The sequence below is a fragment of the Primulina eburnea genome, chromosome 5 (genome assembly GCF_022965805.1).
Source record: "Primulina eburnea isolate SZY01 chromosome 5, ASM2296580v1, whole genome shotgun sequence".
Lineage (NCBI taxonomy): Eukaryota > Viridiplantae > Streptophyta > Magnoliopsida > Lamiales > Gesneriaceae > Primulina > Primulina eburnea.
The window spans coordinates 3,588,403-3,611,313 of NC_133105.1; the positions used below are offsets into that span (position 1 = coordinate 3,588,403).

Consider the following 22,911-nt stretch of genomic DNA (forward strand, 5'->3'; position numbering starts at 1 on the left):
TTATTAATTTAATTAATATATAAAATATAAAAACCAAACTTTTGAAAATTTAACGAAACAAGACTCAAAATTAAACAATTTAATGGGAAAAAATTATTTCCCCTGAAATTAAACCATATTATGAATTTCTAAATTTACTCATTAGTTATTTTTGTATGGTTGAATCCCATGAAAAATAAATATTTTCCACCTATTTTTAAATATCCAAAATTTGTCGGTGCTAAACTAAAATACGAGAATGTGTTTTGATTGTTGGGGAAGTTATTTAAAAATCCCCAATCATAATATTTCTTTGCATTCACTCCCTACCCACAAAATTGTGGTACTATTTCATACAAAATGTGGTACACTTCATGTGGAAATGTGGTACACTTCATGTGGAAATGTGGTACTAAAAAAGTACCTAGGGACTGAAAACAAAGAAAAAAGGCGGCTGGGGACTGAAGCCAAATTTCCCGTTGATTGTTCTGGAAAAACATATTTGACTTGAAAAATGATTGGAAGAACATATCTCAAATGAGACTTTTGGTGTTTTTGAAAATCTTCTAGATGATGAATTTTGTTCATTTAAAAAAGTCAAACAATCCTAACTTATTTGGGAAGTGTATTTCACTTATTTGGGCTATAAAATTAGAATTTTAACGTAGAAATTTCATTTGGAATATTAGAAAACTTTATTTAATATATAGTTAAAAATTGAAATATATTATATTATGTATTAACACGTGATCTAAATATAAATGTTTTCTTGTAACAACATTTATTTTGATACCAAAAATCTGAATAATAGTTATCTGACAAAAAAAAAAAAAAAGTAAAAATACCCCGCAATTTACGCATTTAACTTTATCGAATTTTTTGACTTTTGTAGATTGCGATTTGCGCCGATTAAAAAACACTTTGTTCGCATTTATTTCTCTCTCACTTTATATATAAAGGCAAAAACTTGTGTGAGACGGTTTCACGGGTCAAATTTGTGAGACGGATATCTTATTTGGGTCACCCATGAAAAAGTATTACTTTTTATGCTAAGAGTATTACTTTTTATTGTGAATATGGGTAGGGTTGACCCGTCTCACGGATTATGACCCGTGAGACGGTCTCACATGAGACTCACTCATATATAAAAGCTGATTTCATATTTAGTTCATCGCTTGAGTATTAAAATTCTTGTTCGCGAGATCTCACAAGATACGATCTTAATTCACAACAAGATATTTTATTGGATTATTTTATGAGATAGATTTTTTAAACGATTTAATCTATTAAAAATATGACAAAAACGTGTATGAGACGGTCTTATTGGTCGTATTTTGTGAACGTGTCTCTTATTTGGGTCATCCATGAAAAATTATCACTTTTTATGCTAAGAGTATTATTTTTTAGACAAAAACTTGTGTTAGACAATCTCACGAGTCATATTTTGTGAGATAGATCTCTTATTTGAATCATCAATGATAAAATATTACTTTTTATTTTAAATATCGGTAGGGTTGACTCGTCTCTCACAGATAAAGATTAATGAGACTGTCTCACAAGAGACATACTCTACTTTTTATTGTGAATATCGGTAGAGTTGACCCGTCTCACATATAAAAATTCGTGAGATTATCTCTTATTAGATTTTAAGATTTGATATTTCCTCTTCCACGAAAAAGAAAAGAAAAGAAAATTATTTTCATGCTGGCTTAGACGCTACTGGACCTGCCAAATTAGAAAATTCATAAATTAAAAATAGTGGATTATGTGAAAAAAAAATATATAAAGCGATATGCCACATATGAAGATAAATAAATGTTGCAATTTATTTATATAAAAACAAAAGTAATTTAAAGAAGCAAAATTATTGTTGTTATTAATTGAACTTACGGCATTCGATTAAGAAAGGAGTACAAAATTGAATGGAACTAAAATGGTGTAAAATGTGGATTTTACTGTTCTTTATGACTAATTAATTCTTAATATTTTAGTGTATCACTTTTTTTCAAAAAAAAAAAAATTAGTGTATCATAGTAATTATTATTATCATATTATGTATAAATGGTGATTGGTTGGTCTGGGCTCTATACCGGTGAATTATAATAAATTTAAATTAAAATGCAGTTTTTTTCCTTTCATGGCATCTCTACGACTTTATTTAAGTATCATTGAGATGATATTAAGAATTGTTTCGGTTCATATTTGAAATGAAAAATAATAATTTTTTTTTAAAAAGTTGTATTTTTATGTGTGGAATATGAAATTCATATCACAAAATTGATTTTACGCATTGCTTTTTTTACGAACAGCTCGTTGGCACTATTTTTCACGTGTATTTTTTGACAAAAAATTGTGTGAGACGGTCTCACAGTCGTATTTTATGAGAGAGATATTTTATTTGGGTCATCTATGAAAAAATATTACCTTTTATTTTGATTATCGGTAGGGTTAACCCGTCTCACAAATAAAGATTCGTACGAGCATCTCACATGATATATACTCACTAAACATACTTACACGCAAACGACGCTAACAAAACCAACCATATTGATTTGATTCTATGTGTCCACTTCATGACTTCTAAATTTCCAATTTATTATAAGGTAACGAAATGATACATATGAATTAAATTGGTATTGTCACTCACAACATAAATCTTTGCGTTTATGACCAAATAAATTGTCTGTCGGAAGATTATATATAATGCTTCAAAATTCATAATATATATTCGTTATTATTTATCATAACATAAAATAGGATTAAAATAAAAAAAAAATTATGTATGATTTAACGGTAAGTTTTGAATACACAATTAATAAAATATTTTTACAATATATTTAAAAATAAGTGGTTGCACAAATAAATCGTTTGTTGGGGGGAGATTTTATGTCTAATCTTTAGAGTAGGCTACGAAGTGTACTGTATAAATCGAACAGTGCTTGATTTTCAATAGGCAAGTATCTAGTACCTGACCGGAAGTTGGGAAGTGTTAATTGCATTGGGTATTTTTAAAAAATATATTAAAAGGATAATATATTCTCAAATTTTTTTAATAAAAAAATTCAAGCATATTTATAAGGATTTTATACCCTGATTTTTAAAAATACGATATTCTAAGTGTGAAAAATTTTAAAATAAAAATATTTTTAAATTATAAATTTATTATAAAAATTATATTTTAATATTAGACAAAAATTTGTCTGAGACGGTCTCACGGGTCATATTTTGTGAGAATGATCTGTTATTTGGATCATCCATAAAAAAATATTACTTTTTATGCTAAGAGTGTTACTTTTTGTTGTGAATATCGATAGAATTGACATGTCTTACAGATAAATATTTATGAGACCGTCTAACAAAAAACATACTCTTAATATTATCATTTTGCTTTACTTCGCCCCACCTTCCAATTCATGGGTGCATTTAAAAGTTTTGATGGATGATGTAGCTAATTTAATTTGTTTTGTACAAGCAAAATTTTGGTTTTAAAATACTATACTGAAAGGGTATGTTTGAAAGAAATTTGTGTATGATAATATAGGTAATGATGTATTTTATTTTTTGGATTATGTGTAATGAAATTCTATAAATAGATCTCTCATTTGTGAAGAAAATCACAATTGAGTAGAGATAAAAATATTATAAAGTGTGTAGTTTGGTAAATTTTGAGAGTTTGAGATTTTTATTTTTTACCATAAATTTTTATTTTTACACAACATATTTCATTTTATTAAATATTTATTTGGTGAAGATGCTTGGAGTATATATATGTAGGCCCTTCGAAATTGATAAGATTGGGTGCTTTCAAATTTCTTTTGTGTATTTATTGGTCATTAATTAATTACAGTCACGATTTTGGAAATTTGTATTAAAAGCGTGGAAATGAATGATACACTATAGTTCTGCCGAAAATTCAGATCGTGAAAAATTATATTAGTTAAACAGTGAAACTTTTCACTCATTGCATTCCGGTACATTCTTAACTCCCCGTACATGAGTACCATTTATTTAAAAAATTGTCTCAAAAACTCAAATCTTATCCGTCATGAAAGATAGATTCTGAAATCCGACTCGGATAAATGAAAATATTGTTTTTATGGTTAATTATCATTTTTCATTGTAAGCATGTATCGGATCAATTTCCGTATTACTGACATATATCCACGAGACTGTCTCACTGATACATACACTAAATTATTCTTATTTTCTTCCTATAGTGGACTAGGACAACACATTCCAAAAATGAATATATAAATAACAGGAGGCCCTTCCACTAACTACAAATCCCTTCTAGGTTTCCTAAAATCGATAAGATTTAAAGATAAAAATGAAATAACAAGTTTTTTTTTTTTAAATCTCTAAATATGTTAATTTACTCATAATCTGGCATTTTCCATGTTTTAAAACTCGATACCGGTAATTCCGAGTTAATACAAAACTCCTTGGGCATAGTTTGGTATATTTTTAAAAAGTTCATGATAATATCATGGTCCCTTCATAAATAATTTTTTGAAGGATAAAATATCCTTTCTATTAGGTGTGATAGTTTTAATTTAAGGATAAAATACACTACAAATGTCTTAATTACCCTCAATTTATAAATATTTTTTTATAAATCTATGCTAGTAGGTAGAAATTAAAATCAAATTAATATTTTATTATTAATTTATATATATATTATATAAAATGATAATTATATAAATTGATTTTTATAAATATCAATAAAATTATTAGTATCACCCGATTAACCTTAAAAATTGATATTTGACTTGACTCACAAAATCAAAGGCTCAATTATCATATTATATAATATACAAAATTAAGTAAAAATAAATAAATCATACAAGCACTATCAACGCATGAACAAATAAAAAATATGAAGTCAAGCAACAAATTTGAATTTATAAAATTTATTATGATAAGGTTAATTTTGTCATTACAATCTAATATATAAATTTAATCACTCTTATTAAAATCATACCAAACATTAAATATAATATCCTACACTTTATTTATCTTTAACTTATCTTTATATTATATATCACATGTTTATCCTATCATGTGTATCAAACTATACCCAAAAGTACTTAGAATCCATTGAAGTGAAAGCGCAGCAGCATTAATACAAGTGATGTGCCCTACACATTTAGTCTTTATTAAATATGGAGAAAAGACGTCTTCTTTTTCTCTTACAATTTATTAACTATATTTATTTTTCTAAAATACTTAAATAATATCACACAATAAAATTTTAGAAACACTATTGTGAAATAGGTCCACCTGATTTATAGTTTTGTTAAAAATGATATTTTTGACATAAAAATAATAATTTTTAAAAATTAGTTCGAGTAAACTTTGATGCAATCGGAGTTTTTTTATTTATGCTATAGGAAATTGAAGGAATCATTTATATGTTGGTTTTGCAGAGATCACATCCGTAATCAATTCCATCGTTGCGTTTTCCTATGAGAGCTTTTAATGCCCAATTAAAATTTTCTGAAAATAGAAGAAATGCATGCATTTCTCTCTTTGAAATATATTAAATAATTTTCTAATGAAAATATACATCTTCTAAAGACGTAAATGGCCAAGAACCTTACAACAATGAACAATTGAATAAAATTTGTGTGAAACGATTTTACGGGTCTTATTTCATGAGACAAATATCTAATTTAGGTCATCTATGAAAAAATATTACTTTTTATACTAAGAGTATTACTTTTTATTGTGAATATCGGTATGATTGACACGTCACACATATAAAGATTCGTGAGACTTTCTTACAAGATAACTATTATTTTTTATAGCGGGGGATCACAATAGTTCAATCCTTGTTCAAATTCTCCGAGAGAAAAAAAAATCACTTGTTCATATTGATGTTGTCACAAATAATGTGTTCTTTTCCTGATATTGTTTTCTGTGACGGTAATATGAACTTTTAAATATGCGACCTAAATTTTTAGAGATATTTTGTTATGTAATTTTAGTCCATCACTATTTTTTTACAATGACATTTTGTATTACATTTCAAATACACTCGAAGAAAAGGTTATTATTTTTTTAAAATAGTTCACCAAATCCACTTTCCAAAATATCCCATTTTTTGAAATAGCTACAACCCATTTTTCTTTTAGCCCTCCATGTGTTAAGAGACTAAGCCCATACCCTATGGGTTCCATACTTCCATTGTATTAGTTCTTAAAGCCCCGTTGGTTGGCTTATCCTTGCATTCATCGAGTGGCACTCTTCAAAATACATGCTAAAAATGTGTGCTTTCGGACAATTTATGGGAAAAAAATTCACGTACAGTACGTTTTCGACGAGTGAGTGATTTTTCAACTGGAATAGGTCTTTTGTGAGACGGTCTCACGAATCTTTATCTGTGAGACGGGTCAAACCTACCGATATTCACCATAAAAAAGTAATATTCTTAGCATTAAAAGTAATATTTTTTCATGGATGACTCAAATAGATATATTTATCACAAAATAGAATATATGTAAGACCGTCTCAAACAAATTTTTGTTTTTCAACTTATGCACAAGAAAAATAGAACAACAAAAAAGGATAGCTATATATGGAGTATTTGTTGCTTAATCACTACCATAGACATAACTATGTGAATTTGTTTTATAAAATAGAGAAAATTAGGATTTTAGTTTCGTAAGTTGGTTTGTTTTGGGTTTTAATTTGTTAACTTGTCAAATTTTGTTTTTTGGTCTAATAACTTTGATTTGTTTTTGCTTCTGGTTACGTAACTAAATGGATCAAACAAAGCCTATATGATATATATTAAATTCATACGAGCAAAAATAAAATAAAACGACGCTCAATAAGTTATTGGATTGAAATCAAATTTAACCATTTACAAAGTTAAAATACAAAACGGGCACAAAAATCTTAATGTCCCCCCTTAAATACAACAACATACATTTTGTAATATTGAATATATATTGATATATTCTTTCAACATTTTGTCGGTGAAACGTTGATCATACATCTCTGACATAATAAATACTGTTAATTTACAAAGTCCAACGAAAAAAATGTGGGAACATGAGACTTTGGACATTCAGGGACGAAGTTAATTTTAATTTATTATATTAAAAATTACAGGTTCAAAATAATAAAAAAAAACTAGGATGCTATAATTTTCAATATTTTATTATAACAAATTCCGAAAACCAACATTATCATCAAAATATCGTTTCTTGAAATAGGAATAATTTTTTTTCGTCACTCAAAACGAACACTGATGTCACAATAAGCCAAGTCTTCATGGACACTTAAATATCGAAAAATAAAATATCTCAAATTAACATTTTCCACATCACAAGTTCACCACAAGACCATAAAATTGTACAAAATTCATATAAAAACCATATAGAATTTGGGATCTGGAATTTTTAATTTTAATCTAGAATATGGGATTGGGAAGAATAGAAAAATAAATTATAAGATATTTTATTTTCATACATCCACTATCCCATTAAGATAAGATTTGAGTGGGAGCGAGGCTACCAAATAAATAATATATAAACAATGTATTTTGATGATGATTGGATGAGTCAAAGTTAAAAATAAAAATAAAAAAATCTGCAGCTTCGTCCAAGTTTTTGAAATCTCGTCTCTTCTTTTTGACTGCATTCCAAATCGATCGGCACATTTTATTTGATGGAGATCGCGGTCATCAATTACAAGTAAATTTAGATAAAAAGAAGATCCGGTTTGCTGCCGTTCAATATGCTTCTTTTTCTTTTTTAACGATGGAATTTACTGTGTCAGTTTCATTTTAATTTTTTTTAATGACAATGAAACACGAACTCGTCCCGTTGCCTACAAACCAAATTGTATTGGCCAATGTGCCATTTTCTTCATCGAAAGAAGGTTAGTTAAGTCGGGTTTGTATTTATTAGGAGACGGTCTCACGAATCTTTATCTGTAAGATGAGTCAACTCTATCAATATTCACAATAAAAAATATTACTCTACTATTAATATAAAAAGTAATATTTTTCATATATACTAAAATAAGATATAATTATCACCTATAAGACCGTCTAAACAAATTTTTAATATATATGAATTGGGACCCATGGATATATGTACTTGAAATAAAATTAGCTGTATTATTTTGACTTTGTCACGCAAATTAGATGCTCACAACTCTCGAGTTAGGTATATTATGCTGCCCTGCCCTTACGCTCTATATATACACACAAACTACACAATGAAATGCAGGGGAAGTGCAGAAAGCTGCTAAGAATCACATATTCAGTCAGTGAGTCAGTCTGCCTCAAAGATTTCGACAGAATCTGCTTCTGTCTCCGCCGGTATGTTTCATTAAACCTTCGATTTGAGGTTTTTTTTCCCATGTCAGAATGAAACAAATAGAAAATATGACACTAAGAATCATATTTCAATTAAAAAAATTTAAATTCAAAATATCATGTCAAAACTTTGCACGCTCGAATGATGCATGAATAGTTTTTGGTGACCAAGCGACCTAACTTGCCGTATCTTGTTTCTTTTTACTATATTTTTTTGTCTTCTTTATCTAATCTTCCAGGTAAAATAATAACAGTATTCATGGATGTTATTTGGCAGTAAATTAACTCTCCAAGGAATCAACATGAAAGGCAGCTCTGTCCATGGGAGGTAAACAAAATAATATTCTTTAATTTATTTATTATTATTTGTTTACGCATGCATGTTCTCAAAAGATTCCGCAAGTGCACTTTTTTTCTTGATTTGAAATTGAGTATTTTAAAGTTTAGTTTTACAAATGTTTTGTGAATTAAACAAATAATTTTTTTGAACGTTTCATCTAGATTGGAAGGCAAGGTTGCGATTGTGACAGGTGGGGCAAGCGGCATCGGAGCGAGTACCGTTCGCCTTTTCTTCGAAAACGGCGCGAATGTCGTGATCGCGGATGTTCAGGACACCCTTGGCCAATCTCTAGCCAACAAGCTGGACAGCTCCAACACGCACGTCTGCTACGTTCACTGCGATGTCTCAAACGAAGACGACATCATAAACCTAGTCGACACCACCGTTTCCAAATTCGGCCACCTCGACATAATGTACAACAACGCCGGCATCATGAACGGCGCCTCGGAGAGCATTCTCACTACGAAGAAGGCCGACCTGGAGCGGATGCTGAGCGTCAACCTGGTAGGTGCACTTCTGGGAGCCAAACACGCCTCAAGGGTGATGGTCCCGAACAAAAAGGGATGTATACTTTTCACCGCCAGCAGCACGACCAAGATCGCCGGGATTGCTACGCATTCCTATGCGGTTTCGAAGTATGGGATCGTTGGGTTGACGAACAACTTGGCGGCGGAGTTGGGGTCGCACGGGATCAGGGTGAATTGCATCTCACCATTCGGGGTGTTGACTGGAAGTGATCATAGTGAGGAAAAAGTGAGACAGTTTGAAGCGTTCATGGGTGCAGTGGGCAACCTAAAAGGTGGAGTCTTGAGGGCCGAGGATATCGCAAAGGCTGCACTTTACTTGGCTAGTGATGAGGCATCGTACGTTAGTGGGATGAATCTTGTGGTGGATGGTGGGTATAGCGTGGTGAACCCCACTTTGATGAGGGCTACGAGTATGATGAGGTGATCGTATTTGTTCTCTCTTCTTCCGATATACAGGGTTACTATTTCTGCAACAAGTAATAAGTTGAAGGGATATATGATTAAAGTTTCTGAGTAATTTTGAAACTTTTTTGACACTCAATACTTATAAACAACAATAAAGAAATGTGGGTTTTGCATATGCAGCACTATGTGAGCGTATGCTACTTACTATATATGCCTATGCTATAAAAGAAATCAACAAAATTTGAATTATTTTAGTAATTTGAATCAAAGCTTGCCTGATATATAATAAACAATTATTGAAGATCTAAAATAATTTTGAAACGGCCTGGAAAAGTTTAAAGTTGTGGCCTTTTTGAAAAGCGACAGGTTTAATTCCAAGGGTGCATGATTTCAAAGGCGACTAACTTTGGGAATTGGGATGGTCTTCTAGAACATGATGTTGATTTGTAGACCTTTGGTTTGAATTGTACGTGAATCACTGAATATTCATTCAGTCTGAGATAAAAATCAACATGTTGTTTCGGCGAGGAAGAAGAAATTTCTACGTACATATCCCGCTCCCATTACGCTGACTGTCGATTATTACCGAAAATTATATTTGAATTGAATCAGATGAAAAAAAGATCTCACACAGTAAAAGGCACAGATCGAGCAATTGTATCTTGTTGAGAAATATCTGACACAGTAAAATAAAGGCCAATTTTCTATTTCAGAAAAGAAAAAACAAAGTGGCCGGCAACAGGCCTTTCGATTCACCATCCACTAGTGGTCAATGTGTTGACGTAAATACAAAAACCACAATGAACTCTTTTTGTTGTTTTCTTTTTGGAAAGATTAAGGACTAAAAGTTTTATGATAAATTAATGTTCAAGGACTAAAAACGTTTTTGTTCTAATGTATAGCTACTTAAAAAATGTTGACCCCATCGCCATATTTTATACGGAGACGGATGTATATGAAGAAAGGATCAGCCTTGTTGCTAAAGTCAATTGTTAAGAGGTCAAGTTGGTGATTTTGGTGCGTGTCGTCCGAGAATTTCCATCTTCCTTCTTCTCCATAACTTGTTTTATACCTTCTTGATAACCTTCAATAAAACTTCTAAGAGCATCTCTATAAGAAGAGGCTCTAGTCATGTAAACACGTTGCAATGTTGGCTTTAATGTCCCCATTCCTCCCCTGGCAGCCACTGCTATTGTTGCAATTACGATAAAGATGTTAATACTTGATATCCATGATGTTCATTTTCAAATTACACAGCCAAAAAAGGAGAAAATGTTCGCCGCATAAAATTTGAGTTGGTTCGTGAATTTGATGAACTTCGACTCTAATTCATCACTAGATTCTGACAGCATGCTACTCAGGAAGTGCATCTTCTGAAGGAAAAAATAAATATGATCACTAAAGAATCATAGACGTGAAAATTTTGAAAGTCCCCTGCATAACCCAGCATGCTTCTCGAATGTTGACAGAGAGTGATTTGAGTGATTAAGATAAGAAAGATTAACAAGAAAGAAACCATAGCATACGGCTAAAAAAGATGAGCTATCTTAGTGAAAATTCATCTTCAGAAGTTCTCCAAATGATAGTGTTGTGTCTCAAGTATGTGAAAGCGAGCTAATGGGATTACAAAGCATCTAATATTTACATTTCACGTCTGATCAACGAGTTGCACTGTTCCTTACAAAGATCCTCCAATGTTGATGGTTACCTCTCTTTTGGAACACGCTTTTCAGCATTGAACATGTCCCCGTCCTCTTCTTTCGTCCTGTAGTCATTTGGCCTTAGTTCTGGACCAATATCCCTGACCCAACTTGCTGCATACAGTGGTGATGCTTCCTTCAGCACCTAAATTAACAATTGAATATGCGACAACATTAGCATTCCATGCATGAATAATCATGTCATGATTTCTATTTGCTGTCTTAAACCCAACATATCTTATGCGATTTCGCTGAAATGGATGAGTCGGGTAAGGAGCTCCAATAGATCAAATCAACAATTTATAGTGTTTTGGAATTTGGAGCGAAGGTAATGGCTGGGACAGCACTTGCGAATAAGAAAATAACTCGTGAATGAGCGCTGGAGGGGTGTCCGACGTAGCCACTCCGATGCTAAAGTCAGCAGGTTGAAGATGAACACAAGCAATATTTGAGAGAAAATATGTATAATGCTTAGAGTTCAAAGATTTCAGAATCAGTAAATGAGATTAATACTTGCTATTTATAGTAGAAAATAGGGTAGGTACCTCGATTCTCGTGTCATCTACTAAGTATGGCAAATCGGCTGCCCATACTTATAGCTTCAGATGGCTTCTAGGATACTCCAAGCTCAAGTTGTTCTGACAGATTAGACGGCCTGTATCAATCATACTCGAGTGTGTTGCAACTCTCGAGGTAACCCGGGTAGTCGATTACCCGGGTATTTATATGAGATCCCGGGCTATGATGATTGCCCGCGCAGAAGAGAAAATGTTTGGGTGATTGCGCGAGAGACCGGCCTCTTCGGTGAATGCTCAGGAAGAAACGTAGTGCCCGGGTTGTTGAGGATAGTGCCCGGGTCATGGTCCATGACCCGGATCCTTACGAGGGTATCAATATCATAAAATAAAAATTAATAGTTTTGCAACTTGATGTCAAAAAGGTTTAATAACAACGAGAATATTCGATGAGGAAACTAACGTGGTATCGTTCTTTACAAGTGAGTTCAGGACGTTTCTTTAAGTGAGGTGGATATGGCAAAAAGGAAGGAAATGCTATTTCCTTGAGATCATATCGAACATAATTGAAAACTTTCCTGCACACCACTTTCAACTTCATTTTGGCTTGTCGCTCTGCTCCCAAAACGCCACCCATGCAAAATCAATGAACAGAAGGGCAATAACAAAATGAGCACCCATTAATCACTCATAAATAGTCGCTTATAATAATACACTGTATTATGACATCAAAATCATTTCTTGAAGATGAACAGATGATGGGTTCGATTCAATTACAGAAGGAAATCATTTCTTAATCAGTGAAGCACTCATCGAGCACTTTGGCGGACACAAAAATACTGACACTCCTAATGATTGAGATCAAGAAAATAGGGTAGCTACCTAATTCGGAGACAAAACAGTCACGAAGACTCTTGAATTTGAGGCTGATATTATCTTGTTTTATCTTCGTCTCCACTCCGTTTATGCTTTGTTTCATATCAACAATGGAACTAATGTTCAGGAACTGTACTGTCTAATCTATAGCTGAAATTTCAGCAGTGTCGATTTTATTTATAGACATGTTTATAATTCAAGGGCTCGTCCGTCACTCCGTTAAACCAGATTACTGTAGAAAGAAGTTGTGTTTAATATTTTAAAAAATATTTAAAATTGTAAGAAATCCAAAATTAATAAAAATTATTTTAAAAAAACTTGAAAGAACATATTTGGAGTTCACATGAAGACGTTTAATGAAATTTGTTCACTTTTTAATCATGTGTAATTTTCAATTATTTTATTTTTGCTTTTTAATTATGTGTAATTTTTATTTGTGTTTTAAAGTTTAATTATGTGTACGTGATTGTGTTTTAAAAATTATTCGTAATTTGTAAATTTGTTTAGTTTTATTTTATTTTTAAAATACGGAGTTATTTAATGAAATAAAAAAAATGTATATTTCAACATCATCTTTGCAACATCATCTAATCATTGCATGTCTTGAGATGAATTTATTAATGCTGACATTAACATCAGACATCATATTTTATCGTTTTAGGTTTTTTGTCACTTCAAGAATTTTATCAAGAGGCTTAATATCCCAAATTCAGTTACTTTTGAATAATTATACATTTAAAAAATAAATAAACATTATCGAAGGACGAAATTTTTTTTTATCCAAAAATCCAATTTTAATAATTATTCTTAACCATTTATGTGAAATGTTAGTATTTAATAATCGTGATCATAAAACGTTGATTGAATGATCGGATAGATTAATGAAGATACACCACGTGGATGGATTTGTACTATGAAATGGGGAGAAATGTAATTACAGTCTCACCCTTACATTAATGTATTTTCCACTATATTTCTACAATTCACACGTGCTAAAATATTGTGTCAAAGTGAAGGAGAATGGACCACAGCAATTGATGTTTGCTATTTATAAAAGATTATCTCATATTGAATGTTCCACAAACACTTGACCATTACTTTAAATAGATTACATATCCAAAATTTTCATAACCAGCTACGATAAAATCCTTGAATTATTGTACAACTAACCCAATACCCCTTCCTTGATTGTATTGATATACGTATGGTCATATCGGAGTCACCTTTTTTTATTGAGTATGTCTCTTGTAAGACGGTCTCATAAATCTTTACATGTGATACGTGTCAACACTACCGATATTCACACTAACAAGTAATATTTTTTCAAATATGACCCAAATAAAATATCTGTCTCACAAAATACGATCCGTAAGACCGTATTAGAAAAATTTTTGCCTTTTTATTTTAATATAAATATTTAATATAACATGTTTAATTGATATAATAAAAAAATGTCAATACTTGTATAATGTAGTCTGACCCGAGATGTAGCACCTCAAGATGGGTCTATGGATACGTGTGTGTATATATATATATGAACAATACTTTATTTATCAATAGGCTAAAATAAATAAATCAATAAATATGGCATTGAAATTAAAAGTAAAAATAAAAAATTCAACGCCTAATAACGGCACGCAGTTGCTGAATGGCTTTAAGACTTGACTACATATGATTTCATAACATAAAGGAAGCCGTGTATTGAAATCTAACACTAAAACCAAAAGAGCAGACATGTCTAGGATAATTTGGTAATTTACCACCCCACATTTCTCAACACTATATAATGACCAAACATTAACCAAAAATATCAACCAAGAGTTTCTCGTCTTCGTTTCAAGGAAATCAACCACCGTAAAAAAATGAGCATGATTCACTTCACCACCGCCAACCGCCGCAGAGATGATAGATACAACCGGGTTTTCCACCTTGCCTCTACACATCATAGAATCGCACGTACTCACACGCTTGGACGGCCCAGCACTCGCCTCCGCCGCCAGCTGTTCCGCCACACTTCGCTACCTTTCCTCCCAAAACCATCTCTGGACTGAATTATGCCACTCCACATGGCCTTCCACCACCTCTCCCCGCGTAACCCACATCATCTCTACTTTCCCCGGTGGCGGCCCTCGCGCCTTTTTCTCGCACGCTTTTACAAACGCTCCGCAGAATCTGATCACCCCCTCCACAGTTAATCCGCCTCCGGAACTGATCTCAGTCGTGGATATCCACTACAAGGACAAATTAATCCTCTCTAAACACCAGGAAACAGAATCAGCAAGCGACTGGTTCCGCTGCTCGCCTTTCAGAATTGATCTCCTAGAGCCCAAAGAATTTGTCCCCACTCCGATCAAACACCCTGAAGGAGACGAAACGTACACAGATATCGTCAACGGCATGACTCTAAGCTGGATACTGATAGACCCAATCGAACGGCGAGTAGTGAACCTCTCCTCCCAAAAACCCGTCACAATTCAACGCCACTGGCTCACCGGGGAAGTGAAGATCAAGTTTGCTTCAATCCTTTCCGACGAAAACGGTCACGTAATGTGCAGCGTTTCCATCACTTGCGGCGGCTCCGACTGCGGGAAGATGCAGGTGATGGGAGTGAGCTTGGAAATGGAGGACATGGATGGAGTACACTTGAACGGGAAGGACAGTCTGGTCAGTCTTCACAATGCTTTGGAGGGAAAAAAGGGTCGTGAAGAGAGGTTGAGGTACGAGGATTTTTTGGAGATGAAGATGGAGAGAAAAGAAAGAAAGGTGAAGTCTGAGGAAGCTTTGGATATGTTCTGCTTGGGTTTTGGGGTTTCCATTTTTGTTGCCTTTTTCTTGTTTCTTTTCTGTAGATAGCTCATAGCTGATAGCAGATGTCATAGTACAAAACCATTTATTGTTTAAAAAAATATCATATTAAAAGAAATATCATATTAAAATTTATCACTTTATTGACACTTTGATTTGGTTGGATTTGTCTAGTTTCTAGGAATTTTTTTTTTTGGAAAGTTTCGGTTTAGTAAAAAAAACCAGTTTAACTTTAGAAAAAATTTATGAATATTAAAATTTATATAAAAAATCTAATAGAAAATGAACATAACAATATAAAGTTTTATTTAGAAACTTAATTTCTCCGAATTCATATATGTTTAATAAAAATAACCGAAATTAAAATGAATAAGGTAGTGTTTTTAAATATTTAAAAACGATTATAATTTTTTTTTACAAAAGTTCGCAATATTTGTGAAGGAAAAATTTATAATCACTTTTTTTTTTTTATGTATTTGCAAACACCACTAAAATTGATTTATATGATTTTTGAACTGGAGAAAACGGATTTTTGAATGAATTCAATTAAATCGATTCTACTTATAATTTCATTGTAACCAAAAATTTGTTTCTCTAATTTCATTTTTATTTTTTATTATTATTATTATTATTATTATTATATTTAATTGAAAAACCCGGAATACTAGAGGCAAGCGGAGCTTACACGACGTTTTCCTACTATTCCGAAATTTCATTTCTTTGTATGATTTTTCTCGAATCCGGCGGCAGTCTTTCGAAATATTCGAAAACCAATTAAATCTCAGTTCTCAATTTCCAGTTTTGAAGCGAAATCATCAGACATACTTTGCGGTGATGGCGATGACTGTTGAAGGTTGGTTTTCCGTCCCTCCGTTGCTCCTTTACTTGTTGATCACTTCCTTACTCTGCCTTCTATTTGAAATCGGTAGTAAACTAGTGGCTAGATTAGATTTTTGGTATTTAGAGGCAGTGATTGCTGATAAATTATGCAAATGGTTAACCAGCGGTAAAATTACACGTTGGCCTTGAATTTATACAGTTTTTTGGGGGAAAAGTGCTAGAACGTTTCAATAAATTGTTGCACCAATGGCTCTAATCCTTTGTCCTAGCATTGGTTGCATTTCTTTTAGTTATTAATGTACTCGCGGAGCTTTGTTTATTATTAGTGTTTGCATTCTTCGTCTTAGATATAGTAAACTATGCTCTCTTTTATTTTCATTTGGAAATTTTGGAGAACTGCAGAAGTAGTCTAAAGTAGTTGGCTTAGGAAGTTGGACCAGTCATCCTTTGAGCGCTTGCTTGTAATTTCCGAGACCACTGAAAAAGAACATATCTTTCCTTCCGTAATTGACTGGTTCGTGAAGTTGTATTGGCCATGTATCTTATAGGTGATATCCTAAGCATTTGTCTGGTATTGCTATTTAGTTTGAGGGATTGAATGATTTTCACATTCTTGTGATTGAGATGGGAACCTGAAAGAGCAGTTAGCTTCATAGGTTCGAAATGCATATGAGTATGGATGACAAAAGCATCAATATTTTTTTAATTGATGGAGGGATATTACAAGGACGGCGTAAACGGTGATTACTATTTATATTATGGACTTAAATGCAGTGGTTTTGACTTACTAGATTGTTGGAGCATCCTACTGAGTGGTGTTTAGTGTACAATTACATTCTGTGTCAACTATGTCCCAAATCAATTTAAACTTAATCATTTACCAATCTGCTCCATATTGAGATTTTGGGCAGTAGTGGAAGTTACATGCAAAACCTTAGAATCCAATGTGTTTAAAAGAGTCTCGATGTCTTATTCACATCTTTGCGCTCTGAGTAATTGAGTAAATTTTTATTAATCATATTTGGTCTTTTTGCTATGTGATTCGAGATTCAAGTAGAATGTTGTCAATTACGGCCTAGTTCTTCTTTTGATTTGAACTTTTATTTTGTTCCCTTTGCCGGCCTGATGCTTCAACTTTTGTGGCTGATCCATAATTTCCTGGTCAATGAATGCAGTGTAAGTGACGTATGAATAAGTGAATTTAATTTTCTTTTGTAATATAAATCATCAATCATATTGCATTTATCGACCAGTCTTGCAGGACTTGCCTTTATGTTTTCATCCAGTATCCTGCTCCAGATCGTGGTAAGCTATTCCGTGAAATTAGAGTCATTGCAATCCCAGTCAACTAACGAAATTTGTAAAGCAAACAACCTATTGTCTCACAGCATACAAAAATTAGCTAGCATGGGAGGTTGGCTGTCTCCCTGTGTCCTCTTTCCATTTTGTCTTCTACGACACCTAATATTGCGACCTTAGTAAGGAAAGGACTAGATTTTTCTGGTTAATAATTCTGGGGCTTGATGTAACTTCATCCGCTTGATAAAATCAGAGCATGTAAGTTGCAGGAAATTGTGATTGCTACCTTTCTCATTGTTCATCATAAGCATTATGATGGAATTTTGGGTGTATGACACTTTAGACTTGTTTATGTAGTCTTGATCATGTCTTCTCCGCCGATATTCCACCTCTTAGAAAGAAAAGAACTTAAATAAAAATACTTAGGTGATACATTTATACAAAACTTCTACCCCGAGCTTACCAAGAACATTTGATAATAATTTTCATTATGTCCGTGCCTTTTCTATCTTACGAAGTCAAGAGGAATATTTTTTAATATTTTTCAGCATTACCATGATTTTCTTTCAAGCCTGTTGGACAAACCGTCTCTTGCATGCGGACTTTAAGACCTTTTCCTAGCTTTAAACTACGTCTTTGTGGACACCTATTTGTTGGTTGGACAAATATATTAAATCCTCCCGAAGTCTTTTTTCAATGATCAAATTATCCTTTCCTCTTGCTCATAGTTGTTAGAGGCGCAAGGCGCACCAAGGCACAGAGGGCTCTTGAAGCCTGAGCTGCAAGGCTAGGTGCGCGCCTTCTTGAAGCAAGACGAACTATTAATTTTTTAAAAAAACATATTTATAGTACTATATCATTATACGTCAAAAATGTTATTATTGAAATAATTAAGCTTTTCAAAGCGCAACTTCATCTATAAAATTGATTCTTTGTTTGTTTGTTGATTTGGAGATCCTTGGTTGTCGTTGTTGACTTGTTGCGCTGCTGCTTCTTCAGGATGCTTGCTGCTGTTGGGGCTTTGATCGTTGCCGCCCTGCTTCTTATTTTTTAGGGAGTATGCTTTGGGCTTTTTTTTTTCCTAAACCAGCTTTGGGATCTAGGCTTGGCATCCCATTTGCGTTAAAAAATAGAGATGCTGGGCCCGTCAGCCTTCGATCAAAACACAGAAGCGCACTTTCTCTCGCCTCAAGCAAGCCTTGCGCCTTGCAAGAGGCGTCTCCTGGGCTCGCCTCTTGCAAGGTCTGCGCCTGGATGGTTACCCAAGCGCGTAGGGTGTGCCTGGCTGCGCCAGCTGCACGCATTTTACAACTGTGCTCATGCTTTTCTGTCATTGAAATGTTCGCATTTGTTGCATGCCTGCCAAGCGTGCGATGTACAAATACTTGTATACACACACGTTGACGGTGAACTTTTTTATCGTTCCAATTTAATTCTTTCTCCAAGCTTGTGTAATATACAGCAATTGGTGGCCACTGCTTTCAGGTCAGTTCGTAGCTTCAATATTTCCTGTAATTTTTGAAATATTGCTAAAAATCCCTGTTGTCTAAGAATGTTTCTAGGGTGAATTTTTTGTTGTCCTAAATAAAAGGCTCTTTAGTTTTTTGGCGGTGGATCCACTCCGTTTCTAATTAGTCGTGATGATGGTGGGTAAGTATTTTCAGCTCGTAGATGTTAAGATTTACTGTTTGTTTTTAACCCTAGCCAAGAAAATGAACTCATATCTCAGAAAGCGATTTTGCATCAGTTTGTCTTACACCATATTTTTGGGGAATTTTTTCGAATTACCATGGTCAACATATTTTCAGTACATATATAAATATGACAGATTACGAGTTGTGGACAGTTTTACGTCCCATTATCAATTAAGCCCCCTTTCATGTATAAATGCGCTTCATCTGCAGATGGACAGACGCTGCTAAGTTCTCAACCGGAGCATCAGCAGTCGGGAGCATGGCCATTCCCATTATTCTCAGGCATGCAGGCTTGATTGGAACAGGAGCTATGATAATAGATTTCACTTCATTTTTCATATTAATGTGCACAGTCTTTGTTTTCGTCGTGCCAGCCTTCTTGATGAGTGGTAATATTTTGAATAAACAAAGGACGATCGCTCTAAAATTTGGACTATTGCATGTATCTGCTGAATTCTCTTCGTTTCTAAGTTCTATACCCTTGACCATATAGGCAACCCAATAATTCCGATGAAGAAATAGGTTTCCTATCATTTGCATCCGGTGATTACCCGTGTAAAACTGTCTGTCGATTGATTTAAGCATGGCAGTGCAGCCTAGAACGGAATTCACCCTGATCAATTTTAGAGGTATGCTTTCTAGATCACCATCGTGGTGCAGTGGTGACTGGAGTTGTCCTGATTAGTTTTAGTGTTTTCCCATGGATATCGTATAGTTAACTAATTTATGTTTATGCAGAATGAAGGTGGAGAAGGAATTCGAAATTTCATCAGTAATTGGTTTACAGATTTAAATTTCATTCCAACACGGGGTTACATCGAATCGCCCGAGTCAGAAGTAGGTTCGTCTATTAGAGAAATCAACGTCCTGAGGATGCAAGACAAAAAGATTATTTCGAAATCTCTTGTTATAAGTGGCGTTACGCTACTTTCCATTATTTATTCAGGTAAATGCCGCATTATAAATCCAGAATCACTTTTATGCGTCAGTGAATGGCAATTCTAAAAGATTTTTCTAAGTTCTTGAAATCGAGGAAAAGAAAAGTGGAAAGGTAAAAGGTGGGTCGGTGGGATTTTTTTTATCCGATCAAGATCTTTTGTCAATCGTTTAGGTTGACTCTATGTTGGTAGGAGGAAACTGAGAGGTAAAAAAAAAAAAAAAGCAAATCCAAACCTAATATAACTAACTAAATATTTCACACGACTAGTGAGATTTGAGCTCGATCTTTAGGTTTTGTCTTCCCACTGGTGACGGGTGCTGCCCTTCAAAATACGTATGCTCTAAAATGGGGAAACGTAACATGAAAGAGCAATTCGTGAAGAGCGAAAACCAATCCTAAGGCAATTGCTGACCTAATTATAAATACGTCGGGCTACCACTCGTGGAGTAAAAACTATAACTAGTAATAAATAACAAGAGATTGGAATATTTAGCTTTAAAGCAACAGAAAATGAAGCTATCTTTAAAGAATTGCATTTTAAAAATAAAATTTGAACCTGGGTAACATCCCAAAATATATATATTTGGCTTCTCAATTAGATAATTTTGAATGAGTGCATACAAGAAACCCCAACCTGGGTAACATCCCAAAATAGGAATCTTTCTGATTGAGCTCAACTTAGCTAGAAATCGAGGAGAAAGGATATTTGTTCATTAGAAATACTCAAACAAACATTGGAAAATGGAAAGCTGCAAATCCACGAACCAAAGTAAACACAAAGATTTTTTACTTCATTAAAAATCGAAGATACACAATCTGTTTCCCTTCGACAAATATCTCTCAGGGAATTACTATTTACTAGTACCAGCAAATCCAATCGACACCCTAAATCTTAAATTGTCGATTCAACAAAACAAGAGCTCAACCTTGTTTTTTGATCTTTTGCACTAGAAAATGATCAACATAAACTGATTCCGAAATTCCTCATCTCAAAAAATAATATCGAAGTCGAAATAAAGAGAAGCTTGCTGAAATTACTATCCCAGAAAACCTGTTTGTTGCCACACGGCGTTGCGCACCTGCCGCAGATCTCTTCCCTTGAGCGTCCTCCCCACGCCTTCCAGCACCGAGAAGGTATTCTTCTGATTTTGTGTCGATCCACGGGCCACGATTTCGTGAGGCGGCAGCATCTCATCATCGTCTCCTTCATCGGCGTGGTCAACGTCATAAACCTCTACCACTCCTCTGCTTCCTCGGAAACATCGGAACGTTCACTGGTGCAGATTGATGAAACCGTCGCGCAGGCAGTGACTGCGAGTTCTTGACCTCCAACGACGAATGAGGTTTCGGTATCGAAGGGATATCACGCGAGAACGGCGTGGTCGATGAGGAAGGGAAAGCAGGTTTCTGGACTATAAACTGGCCGTCGAGTTTCCCCTGCCGCTCCGGCAACGCCGCCAGGATGCCGAAATTCTCAGAGCGTCGGAGGCTGTGGATGATCCCGGAGGGATTTCTATGCTGCCGCTCGGAGAAGTCGTTGTTGTAGAAAACGTCGTCTTCGTTTAATTCGTCCGCCGGTGGCCGCGGAGGGGGATGAAGAGAACGTAGTCTCCGAGGGATGAGAGAAGACTCCGATGAATCGATCGTTAGACGGAGATCGCCGATAGCGGTGGGCTGCGACACCGTTTTGATTCATTATTAGTCAGAGTTGGAGAGGCAACACAGACTGTGGCAGACTGATGAACTATATAGTTACAAGAGAGTAATGATATATTATTCTGCAATCATTTTTGGGGCCCACTAAATATTTATGAACGGTGAGGATGGGATGTGGTGCATTGAAGTCGATGCAGAAGATAATACTGCTGGACGGCAGGTGTCAATGACCTGCGTAGGGATGTGGCGAATAGGAATGTGGAAAGAGGAAGCGGAGACGCGGCGGGGAGAGTGTCTGTGGGTAAAATCTAAGCGGTAAAGAATTGGATTATTATCCATTATAAAAAAATTATTATATAAAATGTTTAAATAATAAATTGAAATTAATTACAATACATTTTATTTATATACTCCATCGTGCAACTTGTTCAACACCGATGCTGTTTTGTTTTGTGTATATTATTTATATATATATAGATAATATCAGTGCTCTTGTGCACACATGTACATTCGATTTTTTTATAAGATAAAATAAATTGAATTAAACAATTTTGAAGTCGTGTGAATTTTATGATTTGTAATAATTTTTTTAAATACAGTAAATATGTAAGCAATTAAATTTGAATTTAACAAATTACAAATAATTGAAAGTTTGATTAGAAAATAAATTATAATATATGATGATATATATTATGATGATGATGACGATGGAAAAAGCAGAATATGATATCATAACACGAAATATTTCGTTTAAATGAAACAAATCAGATGATCTGAAATGTGAAAATTTTGGATGATTAGGTTGTACAGTAAATTTGAAATTGAAGTAAATATATTTAAGAACACATGAGATTTTCAATTTTTATTTTAATTTTGAATCAAACAAATAGATGGATTTGAGAGTTAAATTAATCATATAAAACTCACACAAAACTCTTATGATACCGTCTTATGAGTCATTTTAAATATAAACCAAATCAATCTGTTTCACTTATATAGTTCCGTA

General features: G+C 33.7%; 3 protein-coding genes and 1 long non-coding RNA gene across 10 annotated transcripts; 3 read left to right on the forward strand and 1 right to left on the reverse strand.

Annotated features, from left to right (window-relative positions):
* The first annotated feature begins 8,158 nt into the window (after window positions 1-8,158).
* Window positions 8,159-9,751, forward strand: LOC140832405 ((+)-borneol dehydrogenase 1-like). 2 transcript variants are annotated; one of them, XM_073196409.1, is made up of 3 exons: window positions 8,159-8,311; window positions 8,586-8,636; window positions 8,801-9,751. In XM_073196409.1, exons 1-3 carry the CDS (start codon window positions 8,214-8,216, stop codon window positions 9,597-9,599), a joined length of 948 nt encoding a protein of 315 aa, XP_073052510.1. In that variant the 5' UTR covers window positions 8,159-8,213; the 3' UTR covers window positions 9,600-9,751. The 2 variants fall into 2 exon arrangements, with proteins under 2 accessions (XP_073052510.1, XP_073052511.1); XM_073196410.1 differs by having other exon boundaries at window positions 8,810-9,751.
* Window positions 9,752-10,206: 455 nt separating this feature from the next.
* On the reverse strand, window positions 10,207-12,432 carry LOC140831883 (uncharacterized). Its single transcript, XM_073195598.1, has 4 exons — window positions 12,259-12,432; window positions 11,289-11,425; window positions 10,653-10,801; window positions 10,207-10,256 (listed from the first exon to the last, which is right to left on the reverse strand). The coding sequence occupies exons 1-4, from the start codon at window positions 12,430-12,432 to the stop codon at window positions 10,207-10,209; spliced, it is 510 nt and encodes a 169-aa protein (XP_073051699.1).
* Window positions 12,433-14,370: 1,938 nt separating this feature from the next.
* On the forward strand, window positions 14,371-15,643 carry LOC140831618 (probable F-box protein At2g36090). Its single transcript, XM_073195360.1, has one exon. The coding sequence runs from the start codon at window positions 14,574-14,576 to the stop codon at window positions 15,522-15,524; it is 951 nt and encodes a 316-aa protein (XP_073051461.1). The 5' UTR covers window positions 14,371-14,573; the 3' UTR covers window positions 15,525-15,643.
* A 498-nt stretch (window positions 15,644-16,141) lies between these two features.
* On the forward strand, window positions 16,142-20,387 carry LOC140832406 (uncharacterized). 6 transcript variants are annotated; one of them, XR_012118113.1, is made up of 4 exons: window positions 16,142-16,329; window positions 17,492-17,621; window positions 18,344-19,938; window positions 20,048-20,387. It is a non-coding gene; the product is annotated as an uncharacterized lncRNA (long non-coding RNA). The 6 variants fall into 6 exon arrangements; XR_012118110.1 differs by having other exon boundaries at window positions 18,615-19,938; window positions 20,048-20,382; XR_012118115.1 differs by having other exon boundaries at window positions 17,578-17,621; window positions 18,615-19,938; window positions 20,048-20,381.
* Window positions 20,388-22,911: the final 2,524 nt, after the last annotated feature.

Bases quoted from the DNA above. Each gene is read 5' to 3' on its own strand.
- LOC140832405 (XM_073196409.1), top strand. From the start codon at position 8,214: ATGCAGGGGAAGTGCAGAAAGCTGCTAAGAATCACATATTCAGTCAGT. The intron at 8,312-8,585 runs GTATGTTTCATT...GTTATTTGGCAG, and splicing joins ATCTGCTTCTGTCTCCGCCG to TAAATTAACTCTCCAAGGAA. The intron at 8,637-8,800 runs GTAAACAAAATA...TTTTTTGAACGT, and splicing joins GGCAGCTCTGTCCATGGGAG to TTCATCTAGATTGGAAGGCA.
- LOC140831883 (XM_073195598.1), bottom strand. From the start codon at position 12,432: ATGGGTGGCGTTTTGGGAGCAGAGCGACAAGCCAAAATGAAGTTGAAA. The intron at 11,426-12,258 runs GTTAGTTTCCTC...TTGTTAATTTAG, and splicing joins CTTGTAAAGAACGATACCAC to GTGCTGAAGGAAGCATCACC. The intron at 10,257-10,652 runs GTATAAAACAAG...TTACTGTGTCAG, and splicing joins TATTGAAGGTTATCAAGAAG to ATATTTCTCAACAAGATACA.
- LOC140831618 (XM_073195360.1), top strand. From the start codon at position 14,574: ATGATAGATACAACCGGGTTTTCCACCTTGCCTCTACACATCATAGAA.